This window comes from Pleuronectes platessa, chromosome 18, assembly GCF_947347685.1.
Source record: "Pleuronectes platessa chromosome 18, fPlePla1.1, whole genome shotgun sequence".
NCBI lineage: Eukaryota > Metazoa > Chordata > Actinopteri > Pleuronectiformes > Pleuronectidae > Pleuronectes > Pleuronectes platessa.
The window spans coordinates 21,432,295-21,452,792 of record NC_070643.1 but is presented as its reverse complement, the minus strand read 5'-3'; the positions used below and the strand labels follow the sequence as shown (position 1 = coordinate 21,452,792).

Below are 20,498 nucleotides of genomic sequence, written 5' to 3'. Positions count from 1 at the left end.
TCAATGTTTATAAACGTGAAGCTGTTGGAGCTAAACTGTGGAAATGAACCGTCACGAATCATCTCCAGTTTACTGAGGCTCCGTTTAAACAGAAGCACTCAGCGTCATTTCAATCCGTATGTCGTTCATGTTTTATTTTGAAATCACTTATCAGATATATTTTCTTGCAGTATATCTAACTTGACACCAGCCGTGCAGTTCCTCACTGTCACCGCTAGATGGCAGAAAGACCCACCGTCACATTTAAACTCATGTCTGACCATTAGTTGTAGTGACTCACTGTGACCACCAGAGGAAGAGTATTGATTAAGTTAAAATAACAGAATACAACTACTTCCGGTAAACACTTTCAAAAGTAAAACTAGTGTCTGAACAGTTTAGTTGTAGTGACGCACTGTGACCACCAGAGGGAGATTATTGATCAAGTTAAAATAACAGAATACAACAACTTCCGGTAAACACTTTCAAAAGTAAAACTAGTGTCTGAACAGTTTAGTTGTAGTGACGCACTGTGACCACCAGAGGGAGATTATTGATCAAGTTAAAATAACAGAATACAACTTCTTCCGGTAAACGCAGACCAACAGACTTCACCCAAGTTGAAAATACTAATACATACTTCTGAAAGGTTTAAAGGTTTATCCACCAGTATATTTTAACGAGTCAGATCACAACAGATTACAGGTTCATAATAACATAAAATTAGATAATCCTTATTAGTGTAGCCGAGCGTTTAGTTGGTACCTCAGCCGAAAGAAAACACAGGAGAGGGTCATCAATTCGGGACATAGCAGTCGTTTATTACCCGTCATATTTCCACAACACTCCTCACAGAACATCTTTCCGGTAATACCCCTTTTCAAAATAATAGACACTAAATAAAATAGCTTACATTAGTCTCTCAATGAAGAAATTTGCAGTTTTACAGCAGCAAGAGTCAAAAAGACATCAGCAAGGAATAAGTGACATGCAATACTTAGGTGTAAGGAATATAAAATATTGTATAGAAATATATGGATGTACTTAAACTATTATAAACATTGTAAATACAGAAGAAATATATTTGCTAAAACAGAGTTTTTTTAACTTATTTATTATTTTTAGAGAGATTTATCATCAGGATAATGTTTAGCTTTTTATAAAACTCACAGTAAAGATTATACTCAATACAGGTTTTGTTCTATTCACTGCTATTTTACTGTGATTAACACACAATAAAAAACGTTTATTTGTGGTGTTATTTCTGAAAGTATTTAAATTTTACTTTCAGTGTATAAAACATTTTGATGAGTAATATTTATGTTCTATTTCTGATTTTTTCATGTTCATTAAGCTTCTGGTTTCTTTTTATCTTTCATTGGATAGCTATTAGTTTTTACAGGTTTTCTTCCTGTAAGCACTTTAAAAGATAAGACTAGTGTCTGAACAGTTTAGTTGTTTTGACGCACTGTGTCCACAAGAGGGAGCTTAATAATTCAATCACAAATGATCTGTTACAGGTCTTCATCGTCAATAAGCTTCTGTTTTCTTTTTGTCTTTCATCGGATGGATATAATTATATGGAATTTAAATTAAATAATAATATAATAAAGTTTACATATTTAAACTAAACTCTCTCTGCTGGAAAACAAGTCAATTTAAGGATAACAATTTCTGTCAAAACTATAAATGTTGACACTAAACAAGCAGCATAGACAAGTTTCATGGCCCTGACACAGTCTCCTCATTTATAACAGAACTATTATTAGGGCTGAGGAATAACAAAATTATCTTTTTCTGCGATGTGTTCTTAATCAAACTTCCTTTTTATAAACTTGAATAAAATGTCTCGGCAGTCGGTGAAAAGACAAACTTCTGTTTATTTCTGTACAGATGTTCAGATGAAGTGAGAGACACGAAGCTTTCTGACAAACTGCAAAAAAATGAGACAACTGGAGTATTTTAGTCTCAGAAGAGAAACCAAAGTAATAACTGAACTAAGTTACTGAAGAGGAAAGAAAAACATGCTTAAGGTTTGAGACTGTAAAATATTTACACTTCTACAATCCCCACAGTTCAACTGACTTGTTTCATATTTCAGACTTTAACTTAAAAGCTTTTGATAACTTTCAGAATTATGAAAAAGAAAATGAATCTGTACAAATTTCTCCTAAGATAAATAATCAAAATCAATCCAGACAATGTCAAAAGGAAAGGGGAAAAAAACACCTAACCTAAATCACTTTAGTATTTCCACCAAAACCAACAGTGTATATTTATTAGTCACAACATGAAAACAACTTTATTTTACCTACTGGATCCAATAATTAATAAAACACACTATCATGTTTCCACCAGCAACCTTACTTTCTTTGTTGTTTATCATCTGCAGAAGAAAGGAATCTCACCATCTTGGTAAAGTGACTCTTTAATAAAACTCTGCTGATTCAGGAGCTGCTGTTTACTTTTACTTTAGCGACACTGTGGCGTTGAGAGCAGGTGGCTCATGGAGAAAAATCAAGCCAGAACCACAATGCTTCAACTAATGATTAAAATATCAACAAACATAAAGAAAAGCTTTTTCCTCATAACTTATTGGAACTGAAGTCTGGCCAAAATCAAACAGCAGAAGAAATCAGAAGAACCAGGAAGTTATTTCGGAACGGGTGAGTGGACAAGACACGTCCTCACCATTTATTAGCAGATTGGTCACAGAGAGAGAAAAAGCAACACGTTTACAGAGAAATTGAAAAAGGGGATGAAAAAAAAAACAGCCAACATGAGAACAGAAATATTAACATACAAACTGATGCGTTATGTCACATTTCTGTACAGTGGCCAACCCTTTAAACGAGTACATGAGTACACTAGGATGCAGTAAAGTAGTACATAAGTATGCAGGTGTTTGTCAGCTCCTCTGTATTGCATGCATTCTGTTTTCTGCTGAACCAAGGTGCTTCTGCGTGCAGACCGGTTTTCAACGCCTGCGTCAAAACTACGAGGGATTTCACAAGGCTGCACTCGTGGTGCCGGGTCACACACTCACGCATGTGCATGCAAACACATACATGACTCATTCTCTCTCTCACACACACGCACGCACACTTCCCCTCTTTGTTTACCCCCCAAAAAACTAAACAAACCACAACTCCGCCCCACGCCAGTACATCTTTCCCAGAATGAGGGAATAAATTAGCTCATTAAAATGCTTCTTTATAAAAGAAAAATAGATTTTTATATAACTGTACATCTCATCTATACAGCATTAGGACAGGGAGCTCGGTAAGAAGGGAAATTATCTCCAGAAATAAGACAGATTCTGGCTCTAGCACCTTTATCCCTCCAAAGCATCCGCCGCTCTTCTCCTTTGCTTGCAGGAGATTTCTCCCTCTACACAACGAGGCCAGAGAGCGGCAGGAGGTTTCTAAGAGTCTCCTACGATCCATCCATTCATCAACCCTCAAAGTTTTCTGTCCAGGTCTGGATGAATGAGCCGAGCGCAGTGAGAGCCCCGCCCCTCTCCGTCTAGGTTGGACCCTCGTTGAGGAGTTGGACCAGTTCTGTCTCGTGCCGGTTCCGTCCGAACCGCCCTGCGGCTCCATCATCGGTGGATCTACTACAGCTCAGTCCACTCGGTTTGTAAGCGAGACAATAAGGGTCCTTCACGTGACCCCTTTGACGTGGAAAACCTGCCGCTTCTCAGCCGGAGTCGGATTCGCTTGTGTCTGAGGATGAGGAGGAAGAGGATGATGAAGAGGAGTCCGAGGAGGAGCTGCTGGCGCTGAGACGTGACGGCTGGGTGTTGGTATCTGTCGCAGGTTTCTCTGCTGAGGAAAAAAATCACACAAACGGTCAAGAGTCTACTGTGATTTCAAATGAAAATAATCATCAGATAAAGATTTGTTTAGACAACTTAAACATTTCATCTTTTAAGATCAACAAATTTAAAACACGCTGCACTTAGACACATGTAGAGGCCTGATATCTGTGAGTGTGTGCAGCTTAGTGCAGTTTGAGTGTTGGGCCCTGGTGGAGGTTTGTGTTCTAATGAGCGGCAGCACTCACGTTTGCTCTTGGCAGGCTTCTTTCCAGAGTTGAGCTGCCCGCTGACGTCCATCAACCTTCTCTCCAGCTCCTGCTGCTTCTCCAGAGTGAGCTCTTCCCGGGACTTGCCAGCCATGTTCTGTTTACTTGCTACATGCAAATAGAAAAGTATAAGTAAGCAAATAAGATGAGGGCATATTTTCAAAGAATCTGTATTTTAAATTGAACTTAGTGCACTTAAACACACACAAGCATCTAAACATTATAATCTAATAGGGGAAACGACATATGATGTCGGCGCTTGTCCTACTCACCATATGGCTTTCGAGGTTTCTTCCTCAGACACGTCATGACATATCTCTCCAGCTCTCGCAGCGTTGAGGGCTTCAGCGTCTCAAAGTCGATCTCAATCTCCTCTGGGTTGGTGTCTCTGAGCGAGGGCTCTCGGGACTGGATGATGTAAACCACGCGGCCCAGCTTCTCGCCAGGCAGCTTGTTGATGTCCAGGCTGAGCTGACGCTTCTCATCATACGACATGGGCGCCGTCTCCTCCTCTTCGTCAGAGTCAAAGTGACTCACTATGGGTTCATGGACCGGCTGAGGCAGGTTAAACATCATGCGGCTCTTCTTGGCTCTAGTGGACGTCAGGAGAGGTGGAGAAAGAGGGAGAGACAGTTATAAGACAAGATTACAGAAATGCCAATATAACATTATATAATGTCCTTTTAAATAAGTGCAAATTTCCAACAGTGATGACTTTTTCAATCTTGATTCAGTGTCTCTTCAGTTTCCTCAAGAACAAAGCTCCTGAGGAAACTTGATCCAGAGTGCAGCTTGCAACATTTGCTTTCAGTTCCAACATTGTCCACTTGGTGTCAGTACTCACTTGCTCTTGTTGTTTTTCTTGCTCGGGGCCTTCTTGATCGGGATAACCGGACAGGCCACAGCGCTTTTGCTTTTCGATTTTGGGGTTTTGGTAATTTTGGGTGTTTTTGGAGGCCTGACCGGCGGCAGCTCTTCCTCCTCTATCCTCCGATGCTTCTCCTTTTCTACAGTCTTCTTCTTTTTTTTCTTGTCTTTCTTGTCTTTCTTTTTCTTAGGTTTGACGATGGGGCCCTGGGAGAGTGCAGTGAGCTGCTCGTGCACGGCTTTCAGCTGAAGAGAGACCGACGGTTAATAATAAGGGTCTTGCCAAATTAAAACTTGATGACTTCTGGTTTTCCTGCTCTAGTATAGAGTCGAGTACAAACCTGCTCTTGCAGTTCCGCCAGCCGGTTTGCCCTCTCCTCCTCAGAGTCAGAGCTGGGGCTGCTCTCGCTCTCCTCACTCTCACTGCTCGGCTCACTCTCAGATGAGGAAGAGGAAGAAGAGGAGGAGGACGAGGAGCTCGGTGGTGCTGGAGGCTCGTCTGGCATCTTTGCAAAGCAGAATTCGAAAACATCCTAAAATGAAGAAAAACAGGAGGTCGTGGACCAGTTAACAAGCAGGAACATTCAGGATTTGAGGCAACGAACTTGTGCAAAATATCTAACAATTAAAAATGGTATCAGTGAAATCTGCAGACTAACCTGGAGTTTTCTGGCCATGGCCACCACGTCATGATCAGGGGGGTTGTACTTGTAGCAGTTAGAGAACATCAGTCTGACGTCTGCAGAGAACTGCTGCGCATCACGATAGTCTCTGCCGTCCATCTTGAGCTAACGACAAGAAGAAAAAATTATTTGAGTCTACTTCTGAATTAGGGAAAGGTATTGTCCTGTTGACTGATTTGAATTACATTGCATATTAAGATTAATTGCTTTTTATCTGTTTTCAATATTTTAAGTGTGGCCTGTGGTTTTCAAAGCCCGGCAGACGCCACATGATGGTGATGTATCAGCATTGTATTGTTTAGATTCATCTGCTACTGTGAACTGCAGGACTGGAAAACAGTGGTGTGTAGTTTTTTAACACAAGTACCTTGATGGTGCTGAGGTCCATGGGCTGTTTGATTATATCGTGGTAGTCGTGGAGGCCGAGTGTTGAGGCATCGACGGGCTTATAGAACGGCCAGGCGTACGCTGCATGCTTCTTGGACAGAAGATCCTTCAAGACCCCGCTGCAGTAGCGTAGCTGAGGGCTCAGCTTGCTGCGGCGCACAGGTGGCGGCAGTATGGAATCAGGTAAATCCTTCTTGGGAGGTTTGATGGGACGGCCGCTTACTCCTCTCCTGCTGTTTGCTGATGCTTTGGAACCCATCATCACTGTTCCACGGCCCATACCCATGGCCATACTCATCCCCAATCCCATCCCCATTCCCTGGCTGATGCTGAGGCCTTGGTTCATCCCCAGGCTGGAGTTATGGTCCACCTCAAGAGAAGTCAGGGTGAGTGGCGAGTTGTGCCCATCGCCCATCCCCAGGCTGATGCCACTGACACCCATTGTGCTCATGATAGGCATGGCTACAGTAGTTGGAGTGGTTGTGTCTGCTTTCCTCTTCACACCTTTTTTCTGTAGTTGAACAAATGAAAGGTTAGATGAGTGTTGAGTCCAGAGTTTATAGTCGAGAGTCTACCAAGGATCAAACAGTCAGCTGTTACCTTAGCAGTGGGCTGTGTGGGAGGCAGACTTGTAATGGTGGGGATACTTTGTTCAGTTGGAAGCACAGAGGGCAAGCTCTTGCTCACAAGTGTTTGTGGGGGGGTGGAGAGAATGGAGTCGGGTGTTTCTGGGGTGGGAGGCGAGTACGCTGACTGGGAGACAGCTGGGACCTGATGAGCTGTTGTCACTCCTCCAGAGACTGGGAGAAAATGGGGGAGACTCAATCCATCAAATTGTATTTGGATAACCCAGATTCACAATGTTTCATAGATCTTAACAAGGTATGTAATCCTCTGTTCCTTACCCTCAACAAGAGTGAGGAAAAACTACCAAAAATGTGTGTGTCATCTGTTTTAGTCTTTTTTTGTTGCAGCCAGGACTCACCTGGATTTCCTCTGCCCTTTTTGCCAGGTTTGACTGGTTTGCCCCGTAGAGGCGCTGAGGGAAGCTCCAACTCATCCTGTGGCATCTGAGCAACTTTCTGTAGGAATGCCTTCTCCAGGGACTGAGCCATCAGCACTATGTCATCTGTAGGCTGCAGAGGAGGAAGTTTACAACACCAGAAACTTATAACAGCTAAATGTCTTATTACTTTTTGTGCATTTTAACATTATGGCTGCAGTTTCATAACAAACTTCTATTTGATTTTACTTGTTTAACAAAACTGGTTTGTGGATTAAGAAAACTGCATTTTGGCAAGTTGTCAACATGCAGCAGTTTTCTGGCAGCATCAGACAATCTGTTACCAGGCCGTCTCTCTCTCACACACACACACACACACACGCGCGCTCTTACCTTGTTATAAATGTAGCAGTTGGTAAACATGGTGTTGAAGTCCTGCATGCACTCACTGGCACTGCGGTAGTAATTATTTTCCAATCTCCTTTTAATGCTGCCCATGTCCATGGGGGTTTTGATGATCTTGTGATAGTCCTGGAGGAAGACAGACACTTACAGGTCATGAAAAGGGGAAGACAACATCTTAAGATTACATCATAACCCTGGTTCAATACAGATTCAAAAACAGTTATATTAGCCTGTAGTGGTGGAGCTGGTGTTGACATCCTTACAGTCATACTAATTTTGATGATAAAATAAAAGCAATTCTTAATGTCCGCTAATAGTGGAGGTAAAATTGTCTGGGAGGGAGAGGTCATCAGAGGATGTTTTAACAGCGCCACAAGATAAACCTGTTGTCAGTCTGAAATAGCTTCTGTCTGTGTCCCGCTCTGACCCCCGGCAGTGAGACACCACATTTGACATTGACCTTGTTGTTAATGTCAGATTTCTCAACGTTCACACTCACAGGCAGGCTGAGCTTAGCTGCGTCTACAGGTTCGTGGAAGGGCCAGGCAAAGTGGTGCCTCCACAAGGACTTGAGCAGGACTTTCTGCAGGAACTGAAGTTGGTTCGTCATCTTTCCCTCCCGGTTGGGGTCTTTCACCAGCGGTTGAGGGGGTCCCGATTGGGACATCTGACTGATGGTGGGCATCCCTGGACTCTCAAAGCCCTCGTAGAGCAGTGAAGGTTTTCGGATGCGTTTTCCTGCTGCGCCAGAACCCTGGTCCATCTGTGAGATTCCCATTATGCCAACATCAAGCCCGATGTGGGAGCTGTGGGAAGCATAGTTGAAAAACCAATGAGCTGTATATCCAAGTTGCCAAAACTCAGGAAATCTCATTGTCGACTTATCAAACTGAATAAAACTCCCTACATTTCTTAGTTATAATATGAGCCCAGTGTTGTAAATGAAACCAGGTGCATCGATAGCATTTACAGCAACTTAAGACGGATGGAATTAAACCAAAAAAGCAGGAACTTTGTCTCAACTTCTGTCTGAATGTTAGCAATTGTTTTATTAAGTATAAAACATATTTCATTTTGAAAGTTGTATCTGCATACACCCAAAGTGTATAAAAAAATATAGTATCTTATTGTGTCATCTCAGTAAAATAGTGGCCCCTAGTTGACATCCACTCTTATGTATCCTACAGCACCACCCACTTGCATAATGTATGATGCAAATCCCCTTCACAAGGTGCAGATTATTTACATTACTCAGCAGGCATACTTCCGCCTGACTTGGAATGTACTCCTGCCCCATATCAGCACTCACAGCCCTGGGAGAACAGGCATGACCGCCACTTCCTCCGCTTTGTCTATCTCACCGATTACACAGACAGAAACTACACCCTCATTTCCCTGTAGGGAAAAAAAACACACTGGTCTCCCAAAGGATTCATGGGCGGAGCTTCAGCTGCCATGTTACAGTAATGATTGGCCTACACAGGACTAGACTTCTCCAGATTACCATAAGCACACTGGGAAACTTGTTTCCTACCAGCCACGCTGCTTGGCTACCAGTATCTTCTGACACCTTGTCATATTGACCACCCGACTCACATTAACTCTATTTACTTCTGCACATTGCAGAGTTGGGAAGTTAATTTTGCACAGGTATTGTAAGCAAGCCTAATCTCTACAGAATGCTCAACAACCTGGGATGTGGTTATGCTGGTTTTGATCAGCAGAGGGAGTTCAGTGAAGGCTGATATAACTAAGAACTCCCAGCATCTCTACAAGTCCACCCCACCACCCAGTCAGCCTTCTTAGGGGATGTTGACACTTCAATACCAAGGGTGACTTTGTGAAGAAATAATGTTGACCTGACTTACCGTTATGTTAAGATCACCTTAGTGTTACTGTGTTGATGCCTCCACGTGTATGTTATATGTCCACAGGTGCAATCACAACACACCCCTCACACAAGAGCAAGCCACCCATTTGAAAAGGTATTGAGTCATACTGATGATATACACGTGAATGTTGAATTTATTTTGCATGTCAAGGAAATCACAGAGGAATCAATGTCCCTGCTGGAAAAAGAACAGAACCCATTTTGAGGTCAATGAAATTTAATCATCAAACTGAAGTGTCAACATCTCCGGTGACTTACTGACTTTTGACTGCACAAAATGTTCCAGGGGCAAAGAGGAGTATTTATTGTCATCTTCCGGAATAAATACACACCGAGACTACTTCCAATCTGTTTACACTGTATAGTGAGTGACCTTGAAGGAACTGATGCAAATATTGGAGAGTATTGCAGTGTTTGCATCAAACTGTGACCACATGGGGGGAACACGTCTACCACCTGTAACCCTGATTAACCATTTGATCGACAATAATTGTCAACTTAGCTGACCTTGTAAATATATTTAGTAATAGTTGACATGTATGAAGACAGGACTGTAAGCATAACTACAAAACTTTACATATTTGAATTATGTATTATTAATGGCAAGGTAAGCCGTTTTGAATGATACAACTTTTGGAAACACATTTGACAGTTAGTGTACTTTATTATTAAAAGGGGGGAAAGTATGTACATAACATTAACATGCCTAAACAAAAAACAAGTGTTTTTCTTGAAAACTGTAAAGTGAAAATAATACTATACATATGATTTGGAAGAAGAAGATGATTAAAGATTGCTCAGGTTAAAATTTACAAAAACTGGTATTCGGTAGAGTTGTTTAATGTTATTTGCAAAAATCTTTACGACACTTACAGCTAATGCTAAAGCTTGTGTGACTTCGAGGGCTGTAACCAGGCAACCGACTGTAACACCCAACACCCCCGATAACCAGACCTCACGCTGGAGCCACAACATCCGACCTGCTCATATCCAGATCTTAATAAACCATATATAAATAATACACTGATGGAACTGGTAAGGTTAGCAGAGTCAACCCGGTGCTAACACGCAGTGTTGTTTTACCGGCACACAACACTCACCGTCACATGGCTACAAAAACAACAGGCGGAACAAGCAGAGACACCGGCGTGACCTCGCTCCTCTGCCCGCTCCACCAAGAACCGTCTGTACGGTACCATGGTCCAGTAATAAATCAGCACATGCTAACGCTGCATGCTACACATATATTGTTGTGTCGGGCAGTTTGCATCAGATCAGTGACACACGAACTCTTTAACAACTCACACTGCCTTCTAGTCGCAGAGAACGGTGGAGCCGCTGCCGCGCGCAGGAGCGCTTCTGGCTTCGGGTCTGCAAAGCTAATGCTAGCAGCGCTAGCAGCAACTACCAGGCAGCGGGAGAGAGCGGCCGGCGGCGGAGGCGCTGCGAAAGATGGCGCCTCGACAGAGCGAGCAGGGGCTCGATACAACCCGCGGACACAAGGACAGTTCCTCCGCACGAATTCTAATCACTTTAACAAGCTCCTTCCTGCGGCACATTAGGCGTCCGTTTCTCTTCCACTTGCAATCGGGCAAACAGGCTGCCAGCTGCGGTTCTCAGAGAATAATCACGGGAAAGGAGTAAATATTCCCCCTGGTGGGAAGCTGAGAGTCAGTTTACCGGTAGATACCTGTCAAGCAGCGGGTTAGCGGCCATATCCGTCCGGATGGATCCGGATTGTTTAGACTGAAACCAGGACCCGTCTCTGCTCGTCGGCTCTCTCCGCTCCCCGCCACTGCGAACACCTCCCGGTTTGCTTCGTTGAAATGGCGACGCTGCGCTTACACCCGTTTCTTTATAGACTCATCGTTCACCCCATTGGACACACTGCACCGACATGGTAACGCCCTCCGCCTCCCTATTGGCTGCTCCAGGTGCTTATCAAAGTCGCCACGCCCCTGGACGCTGGAGTTACACTGACAGCCTTTCGGGCCCACCTATTCGCAAGTTTCAGCTGTCAGTCAAGAGAAGGGGCCAATGCTATTGGTTGAGCGTGTCCTGCCCGACAGAAACATGGCCTGTGATTAGCTCCGCTTTGGGTCCTGTACAAAATGGAAGTTGCCCCCCTCCTCCTCGCACAACATTACGTCAACGTGTGCAAGGCGACGACGATGATTGGACAATACTGATCTAACGCGGGCTTCCAGCGCGAATACTAACGAGCTGATTGGTTCTTCCGCTGGGTCACGCGTATCCCTGAACAGCCGAGAGCCTCTCCCCACTCACCAGAACGACCGCAACATCGCCGCCATGTTTGTGTTACAACCGAATTATATGAAATAAGTCGAGTAAAACATTATGATAAACATTATCGCATGTAGACGAGTCGCATTCTCTGCTGCTGCAAACAGAAGAAAACACACGAGGCTTCGAACACACGTTACTCAAGAATAAAGCTAACAAATTCAACTGGATCCACAATGACGACGCAGTAAACTCCTTCCACACAAAAGGCCCCAGTAACACGCTCACAAGACCAAAACCAGCTGAATGACGAAGCACTTTTCTCAACTGAACTCATAACTCATTTTAACAAACTTCTAATTCCTTCGGTCCAAAAAATTTGACCATTAAACACAATGATCTCAATTTAACCACACGAAGATTAATCTAGGCCGAGTTTGGAAATACAAGTACTATACCTGGCCTTTAAGGCTTTACACGAATTGTTAATCCACAACTACGAAAACCACAGAAAGACCGAATCTTTAAAGATCTGTAAAAAGTTAAAGAAACAACCAGATAAGAGTTAGAGAAGCACATGCGCCCATCCCCCACAGCAAGGTTACAGATCCCCCACAATGTCACTCAAATAAACCACGGAGGTTAAACTGGGTCCTCACAGGATTCAATACAAGATTACTTCACGAGTTAAATCCGTAAAAACGTTTTTAAAAAGTTAAAATATCCTATAAAAAAAAGTAAATACTTTTTTAAAGTATGGTAGTAAAAAAAACAGAGGATCTTGGGATTCAAATAAATACAAGAGTTGAGAGGTAAATTCCAAAACAAAGCGAAACCTTTCTTCAAATAATCTTCTCGTCTTCCAGCTGGATTCTCTTTAACCAGCACATTTCCCTCCAACATGTCCGCCGCCTTCTTCCTCCTCTGCTGCCGGTGGGGGAGGGGAGTCATGTGACGCAGCAGCGCACTCTTCGTCAAACCTGAACACGTGGCACTGCGCAAAAAATATAAATACAACTTCCGCGTTTCCTCCTTTCAAATAAAAACGTCCCCTCCGGTAGATCCGCGCCCCCACGGGCCAATGTGCGCCGGGATTCGAGCTCACTTTGGGGACAAAGTTGCATGAAAATCCGAACAAAGCTAGAACCGTCCGCTTCCTTTCGTGCGCTCCGATTGGTCAGAGGCGGTCACATGACGAGGAGGAATCCAGGGTCGTTGACTGAGTCCCTGTTTTCCTCCATCGTGACGTTAATCCTCCGCCGGAGGGAAGAATCCTCCGCGACGTTTGCGTCTCAAACGCGTCGCGAATATCAACTTTGTCCAGAAGACGATTCCTCTGGATCCCAGGGTCTTGTTTTCCATCGAGACCCGTGCGCCTGCGCAGAGGCAGCGATGCAGCCCTGAGTCAAAGTGCAGGAGGCTGATCCAACAGCACTTCACGTTTAGGTTTTAGTCTCCCAGCGTCCCCCTATATCACCATACCTTGAATACTGCTTGAATATCGAAACATCATTTGATTAAATGGATTTTGTGAATTTGCTGCCACGTCTTTTTAGTGTTTGCTAACCACGTGTTTCCAATGGTTTGGGATGTTTTGGTGGTTGATGTGTGGATTTCTACAGGAAGGGGGCCTTACATAACCAGCATGGAAATATATGATAATACAGAAATATGGGGAAATTATGTTAATGACAGATTTAATCATAGCCTTATTATTAATTCCTTATTGGTTATTACTACATTCAGCTCTGTCCATCTCCTGCTGGGAAGATATTTTCTCTGCAACTCAAACAAATTTGTTTCATCTGCTAAGTCAGTGTTTGTTTACAATCACATCATATGCAGTGATATAAAACATTGATATAAATAAAACAAACAAACACTTTGAAATGACAATGTAAAATATTCAAATAAATAATTTAATTGACAAAAGCCCCAAACCAAAAGTTCGACTGGTAAAAGCAACATCTTTTGTACCGAAACTCCGGCAAATAAAACGTGTTAGGAATGTGAGCTGCTCCTCCAGACGCAGAATGGTTTATTTCACCTGTCGCTCACTGGACTCGCCTGCTGATCTCATCGTTTAATGGCTGAATGATGAATAATAAGTTTGCACCATGACTTTTACTAAAACCTGCAAATAACTGACACCAGGACTCGGTGACTCAAATGCAAAAATGTAGGATTATGAGTAAAGTTAAACTGGGGCCAGCCTAAAGTTCCATGTCATGACACAGTGGCTGAAAACAGAATTACAATTTCAATATTGATTTCCTGCTAATATATGCTTATTAATTTAGGATATTTGGGTTGTTAAGGTGTGGATACCTATTGGACAGGATCCACAAATAAACACCATAGAAATATGAAATATGGGAAATGTAAAGAAATCATTCAAAATATATTAATTTTATCATAACTGAATATAAATCAATTTATATAGTTTAATGTAAAAAAATCTGTTTTCCAGATGACAATGAGATATTATGATTTATCTATTCATGTATTGTTAATGTTTTGTGAGGAACCAGGATCTGACCTGAACATGCAGGAGAAGCCATGTAGGAGAACAGGAAGGAGGGAGGGGTCGGCAGATTACATCAGAATCTGCCTCCTCTGACTCATCATCAGTGCTCTCTCTCTCTCTCACACACATACACCCACGCACCTACTCACACACACACACACACACACACACACACACACACACACACACACACACACACACACACACACACACACACACACACATACACATTCTCATTGACATAATGCATTCTCAAGCTCCTTACCCCAACCAGAGGCATCACAAATAATGCCCTTATCTAATTATGACCATGTCTCCAAAACCTCTAAACCCTCAATAGTACATTTTTAAGTGGTGATGATCAACCAAAATGGTTAAAAGTATTCATCCACACAACCATAAACATATACATACATATTTACACACACACACTCCCCCTCTAATGACCTCTGGCTACGTCAGCTCAGAAATGGTTGCCAAGGAAGCTCTTTCCTTCACTCTGTACTGAGTCACAGGCTGCAGTTGAGTTTTACAGTAAAAACTTGTTCAGCTCAGAAACACCAGCTGCACTATGGACACTGCTTTAATGCTGTTGAGCCTGGTGTCATAAATACGCTGCTAGGTAATAACTATGAGTGTTAGATATCGTGTGTGTGTGTGTGTGTGTGTGGTTGCCATGTTTTCACATATCAGTTCTTTCACCATCCTCCCTATAGCTGGCAAACCTTCCTTAGCAACAAAATACCCTTGGGCCACTGCTGCAGGCTGCAGTTTTCAGACACAGAGGAACACTGTGTATGAACGTTTCCTGTGCTGCAGTGCTGTCGTCTCTTGAACGCCACATTCTCTCTGAAAAGTTGTCAATTGCAAGCGTAAGTTGTTCAGTAGAGATGTGTTGGATTCAGTCACATTGTTTGTCACTAGGTTCTTTAGCTAGCCAAGAGTTATTTCTATTTGCATCCCAATGTGTTATTGTTTGCTTTTCAAAGCCTGTATTCAAAAACACAGCTCTACCTTTTTCGGTTGACCTGTGGTGATGCTGCAAATGTCGTTTTCTGCCAAGAAAATACACATTTCCAAATAAAAATGACCTCTTTTACTTAAATGGTTTTCATTTACAGCAGCTCTGTGTATTTGTGTGGCTTCTACTGCATCATGAGTGCACTTGTGGCATGAATGGTCCAACCAAACAAACAGTTGCATGTTTTATTATTGCCTATATCATTTCAAACTAAAAGGGCATGATAGAAGACAAATCTCCAGGGTCCATAGTCCCCTTATGAAAACACAACCTTTAAATTCACATGATTTATTTCGATATGCAGCTAATATCACACACTCATAAATCTGTCCTCTAAATAGTTTTTTTTTATAAATGAATTGAAAATGGCCCCATCTCAAATCCCTGGATTCAGCCCCCTGATGCAGATCTGCACAAAAATGTAATGGGCTCTTTTTTGACTCAGACCACATCCTTACTCCAAATCCAGGATGACAGCAAATTATGTAGTCAAGCAAAATGAGTTGTAAATGTGGGAACCTGAGCGGGGACACTTCATTATACTCTCAGAGAAGGGAGAAGGCAGAGCGGTGAATTACTTCCTCTGAATAGAGACTGACTTTCTCTGGAGCTAGAAAGAAAGAGAGAATTAACCATCCAAATTAAAAGTGTTACCAATGTTGCTTTTAAATAATCTCTCAAGACGCACTTTTACCAAATGGCTTCACCTGACCTGTTCTTGAAGCATCTATAGACTAGTTCATTTTCTTTTATAATTTTCCTACCTTAACCTTAAATAATGTCTTAAATCATTTTTCTGTCTTTGATTGTAAATTTTATTATTTTGCTTGTTTCCTTTGATGGTTTGTTGTCTTGTTTTGTTTGTTCTCATTGTGAAGTAATTTGTAACAGCTGTTTTGAAAAGTGCTGTACAATGTTTATTATTATTATTATTAGTAGTAGTAGTAGTAGTAATAGGAGTAGTAGTAGTAGTATTGTTATTATTAATGCTGTGATGTAGGGCCTGATGCTGGAAATACAGGAGATACAAATAAAATCAGCAAAGAAGATGACTGATCTGAAATTAGATTACCGTGCTAATCCTGTAAAACTAATCTCTATGGCAGCATATGTCTCTGACTCTCTTAATACTTACTTTATTTTTAACACAATGTCTGAAATCAAACGCAACCTTTATGCCCACAAAAGTATATGCAAGTATATTTTGCACATTTTGTATGCGCAATTAAGTTCTGATATACGTTTATGAGAATAATTTATATAAAAGCAATTGATATTGTATCACTGTAGTAATTTTGAAGCAATACAAATGTGTAGCATTTTCTAATCATGATGAATGTCTTTAACACTAAATATGAGCCACGTGCACGTCACAGCTGTTGATCAGGATTTAACCGACTTCACTGGAATCATCATTTCTTTTAATGAAGGAGGATCTTGTGTGGGGGGGATTAGTCCTAATTTGAGGAAAGAGCATCTAACCAGAAGTTGTAGATTAAGATTAGAAATTACAGGGAAGTCAACAAGAAAAACAACTAATCCTCATATTCAGCAGCAGGTTGAGTAAAATCTGACAGTCAGTCTGTTACTGTTTAAATCAATGTGCCATCTACTGGACACTAGGGGTCACTGCATTTCAGGTTGTAGAAATGTACTGTATAATGCTATGTCGCCATCTAGTGGCCACCGAGTTAAAATGGACGACAAACCAAATTAGATTTTGGGTTGGGGTGTTGGGTTGTGTAATTCAGAGCAACTAAATTAAACGTTAAACCTAAACTTTTAGCTTGTTGTCTTTGTACTTTTTAACAGCTGTTTTGAAAAGTGCTGTACAATTATTAACAGCAACAACAACAACAATAACAACAACAACAGCAATAATAATAATAACAATGTGAGGTAGGGCCTGAAGCTGGAAATATTGGAGATACATATAAAATCAGCAAAGATGATGACTGATATGAAATTAGATTATCATGCTTATCCAGTAAATCTAATCTCTTTGGCAGCATATGTCTCTGACTCTCTTAATATAAGATATTTTGCACACAAAAAGTTAATCACTTACCTCTCACATCCTTTGGGCAACAGGAAGTCCAGAGGTGCCATTATTGCCTGAAGTGGCCCACACCTGTATGCTCTGGGTCACAGAAAGAAGGTTTGAATCCCAGAGGTCAGGGGCCTTTCTGTGTGGAGTTTGTCAGTTCTCCCAGAGCCCTCGTGGATTTTCCCTGGGTTCCTATCACAGTCCAAAGACATGAAGGTTAACTGGATACTCGAAATTGATCATATTTATTAATCTGAGCATGAATGGCTGTTTGTCACCATGTGTCGGCCCAGTGATGAGCTGAGGACCTGGTCAGGGTGTACACTGCCTCTCGCACCAATGTCATCCGGTTCTGTGACCCGCAAAGGAAAAGCAGTATAGATAACTGATGGATGAGTTTCACAATCTTAAATGTTTTTTTATCAATACCTATTTCATTCCACTTGGGGGCACTCAGGATCTATCATTAAGCTCTTCAACCAACACTCATGGCAGCCAGTTGACAGTTGCTGGTTCTCTAGGTGGAGTTTAGGGGAAATCACATGATCTCCTGGCTTTAATGGTGAAGGTGCCTGAAACAAGCACATGGTGCGCTGTTGCTCTTCCTCATGATCTTCATTACAATGTCTCCCTCCCAACCTCTCAATGATGAAGTGGTGACAGTGACTGTCCACTGATACTCAATCACTTTCTCCATGTTGTGACAACGAGAAGTATCCAGTGACTCAAGCAGTCAAATATAAACCCTGATTAACTGGTGGAGTCCAGCTCCTTGTCACCGTGTCTGCTCCTGCTTCAGTTTGAGTCCAGATACACATTCAGTTACATGATCAGATGCATCACAACAGCTACTGGAACACAAAACCTAAGCAGAAGCACAAAACTGAAAATACTGCTTCATAACCAAGCTGCTTCTCAACACACTCAGGGTTTCCACTGGGCCTTGAAACGTTGTTTAAAGTCCTAGCTCAAAGGTTGACAGTTTTCAGTCCATGGCGGCAAGAAACAGAAATACTAATATGTTCAATAACTGTGCACGTTCCAGCTGTTTCAGGATTCAGGAGACTGTGTCAAATTCTCCTTCACAGAAAAAAATGATCTGATACCTTATCATGGAACATTTCTTTAATGAAGGAGTATCTTGTGTGGGGGGATTAGTCCTAATTTGAGGAAAGAGCAGCTATCCAGATGGAACAGATTAAGATTAGGGATTATATGCAGAAATAAAAAAACTGAAATCACTTGTTATATGACTCAGATAGCATACGGATGTGGTCCACTTATATCAAATATGGCCCAAATATGCCAAATCATCTAAATGTCTTTAATATGTTAAAATATGACGTACTACTACTTAAACACAAGTGTAAATTATTCTGGGACCCTGATATTCCTTCTGCCACCGCAGTTTGTGGTGTTTCCCTCCCTTCACCATCCCTGTGCTGTAGTTGTCACTAGATGTCGCTCAAGAGCAATGGATTTGAATCCTTTGTTGTTATCTGAACTTCTGCCAATTCGCCAGGCTGGCTGCTTCCAGGAAATCACATGACTGTTGGTAAAAGTGCCAAACACAACCAAGCGGGGTGCTGTTACTCTTCCTTTAAGTCGTTATCTCTGGGTTGGAGCTGTTTTGTTTTTTTTAACAGAATGAAGACCAGTTTCTATTTGCTTGATTTTGTTCTCTGAACTCAAAAAACAGACATCAGATCTGTTCTGTGACCTCCCTCAAATCATCATGTGTTGTGTGTTTGAACCATATATTTTTGAGTTTATATATTGCTTAACACCTCAAGAGAAATCTTGTAAAAACAGTTGCTATATTTGGTGTAGCATGTGTCACACATCTAGGGGAAGTTCGGTGATTCACATGATAAGTTTGGGAGTTTACCTGACTTTGAGACGGATGCACAGAGGAGATATATCAGATAAAACAATATATTCAAAATAATATCACAGGAGTCATCAAAAACACTTTTGTCAGAGATCATAATGCAACTTGCTTCCAGGTCTATTTCATTGCATTCATCAATTTATCAAACATCTGTCAAACTAAATGAGACGAGTCCATCGCTGTCATTTCTGTTGTGCTTGATGCTGAATCTGTTCCTGTGTCGCTTTTGGTTTAGAGAGGAGAAGAGAAGCTATGATCATGATAGAGGGAAGCTGATCTGTCAAGTGACTTGTTTTCATTGTGAAGCTTCTGAGAACAAACATGATGGATGTAGTTATACTCATTCTCTGTTCCATAAGGGGTTTCAGTGACAGAAAATATAATATTATAAATTGTTTGTGTGCGTGTTGTCAAGGTATTACTCCTGTTGACTGGACTTGAACCGGTTTACACACCCACATTACAGGGACTTTCCTTCCTTGTGGGGACAAAAAGCAAGTCCACATAATATTTAAATCATTTAGGCCTGGGGAGAAAAGTTTTAGAGTTAGTATAAGGTTTAGATTGAGGTAAAAGGTAAGTCAATGTCATATTCTCTGAAGTCATGGAGACAAGAACCTGCTTGAGGTCAATTTAAGACAATTCAGGGTTGTTGAAATTTCCACAGCTGAAAAAAGAATTGTTTTGTAAACTTGACTTTGTGCCTAAAAAATAAGATCAGACAGAACATATGATAGCCTGTATGTATATTAAGATGGATCAGAGCATAATTACACATAATGAACATGTTAGAGCCGCTGTGGCACTGCATGAATGTGCACTGGACTTGTACTGTTAAGCACTTTGAACGGATGAAAACACTGGAAAAGCTTTAAAGCCCATTCAATAGATGACTTTTATCATCTTAAACATAGCAACTGCTGAAAAGTCAAATCAGAATGTTTGTCGGTCACATGACCTGGGGCTTGGCTGTGGTTTGGCTGCGACTCAACAGAAGAGACCGAAAGTAAAATGAACAAAGAGAGAAGGGACTTTCCAGCTCGGCTGTTTGGTGAGGCGACCTGGTGCAGAACCGGTTCTGTCAGATCGTGGTGATAATTACCGCCAGGGGTTGAATAGATTCATCCTTTCTTTGTTTTAATATGCCACATTTCCCGGGCACGCTGTCGGACATTTTGTGTTTCGGCTTAGTCTAAGATGGACGCAATGTGGAGTTCAATGCCGAACTCTCCTCTTCCTGCAGGTGGCACACGATTACTGAACCTTGTGTCTCAGGTTTTCAGTTCACACAGGGAGTTTTAAGAAGCACCAACAGTAACAGAGGACAATGCAATGTTTGAATCAACGTTACAACATGAAAATAAGTTAAGTTAAGAAACTTTTATTCAATAACAGAAATACTCTTCGCCATGCAGAAAATGTTATGTTATGTGTGAATCCTGCTGTTCCCTCCTGCAGTTTGGGTCT

At 41.8% G+C, this 20,498-nt stretch overlaps 1 protein-coding gene across 3 annotated transcripts; it reads right to left on the bottom strand.

Moving 5' to 3' along the window:
- Window positions 1-1,839: 1,839 nt before the first annotated feature.
- Window positions 1,840-12,921, bottom strand: brd2a (bromodomain containing 2a). 3 transcript variants are annotated; one of them, XM_053447302.1, is made up of 12 exons: window positions 12,382-12,921; window positions 7,910-8,216; window positions 7,399-7,536; window positions 6,988-7,138; window positions 6,603-6,802; window positions 5,983-6,513; window positions 5,592-5,720; window positions 5,274-5,465; window positions 4,910-5,178; window positions 4,338-4,657; window positions 4,045-4,173; window positions 1,840-3,806 (listed from the first exon to the last, which is right to left on the bottom strand). In XM_053447302.1, the coding sequence occupies exons 2-12, from the start codon at window positions 8,186-8,188 to the stop codon at window positions 3,679-3,681; spliced, it is 2,466 nt and encodes an 821-aa protein (XP_053303277.1). In that variant the 5' UTR covers window positions 8,189-8,216; window positions 12,382-12,921; the 3' UTR covers window positions 1,840-3,678. The 3 variants fall into 3 exon arrangements, with proteins under 3 accessions (XP_053303277.1, XP_053303275.1, XP_053303274.1); XM_053447300.1 differs by having other exon boundaries at window positions 1,840-3,803; window positions 10,992-12,920; XM_053447299.1 differs by having other exon boundaries at window positions 10,992-12,919.
- Window positions 12,922-20,498: the final 7,577 nt, after the last annotated feature.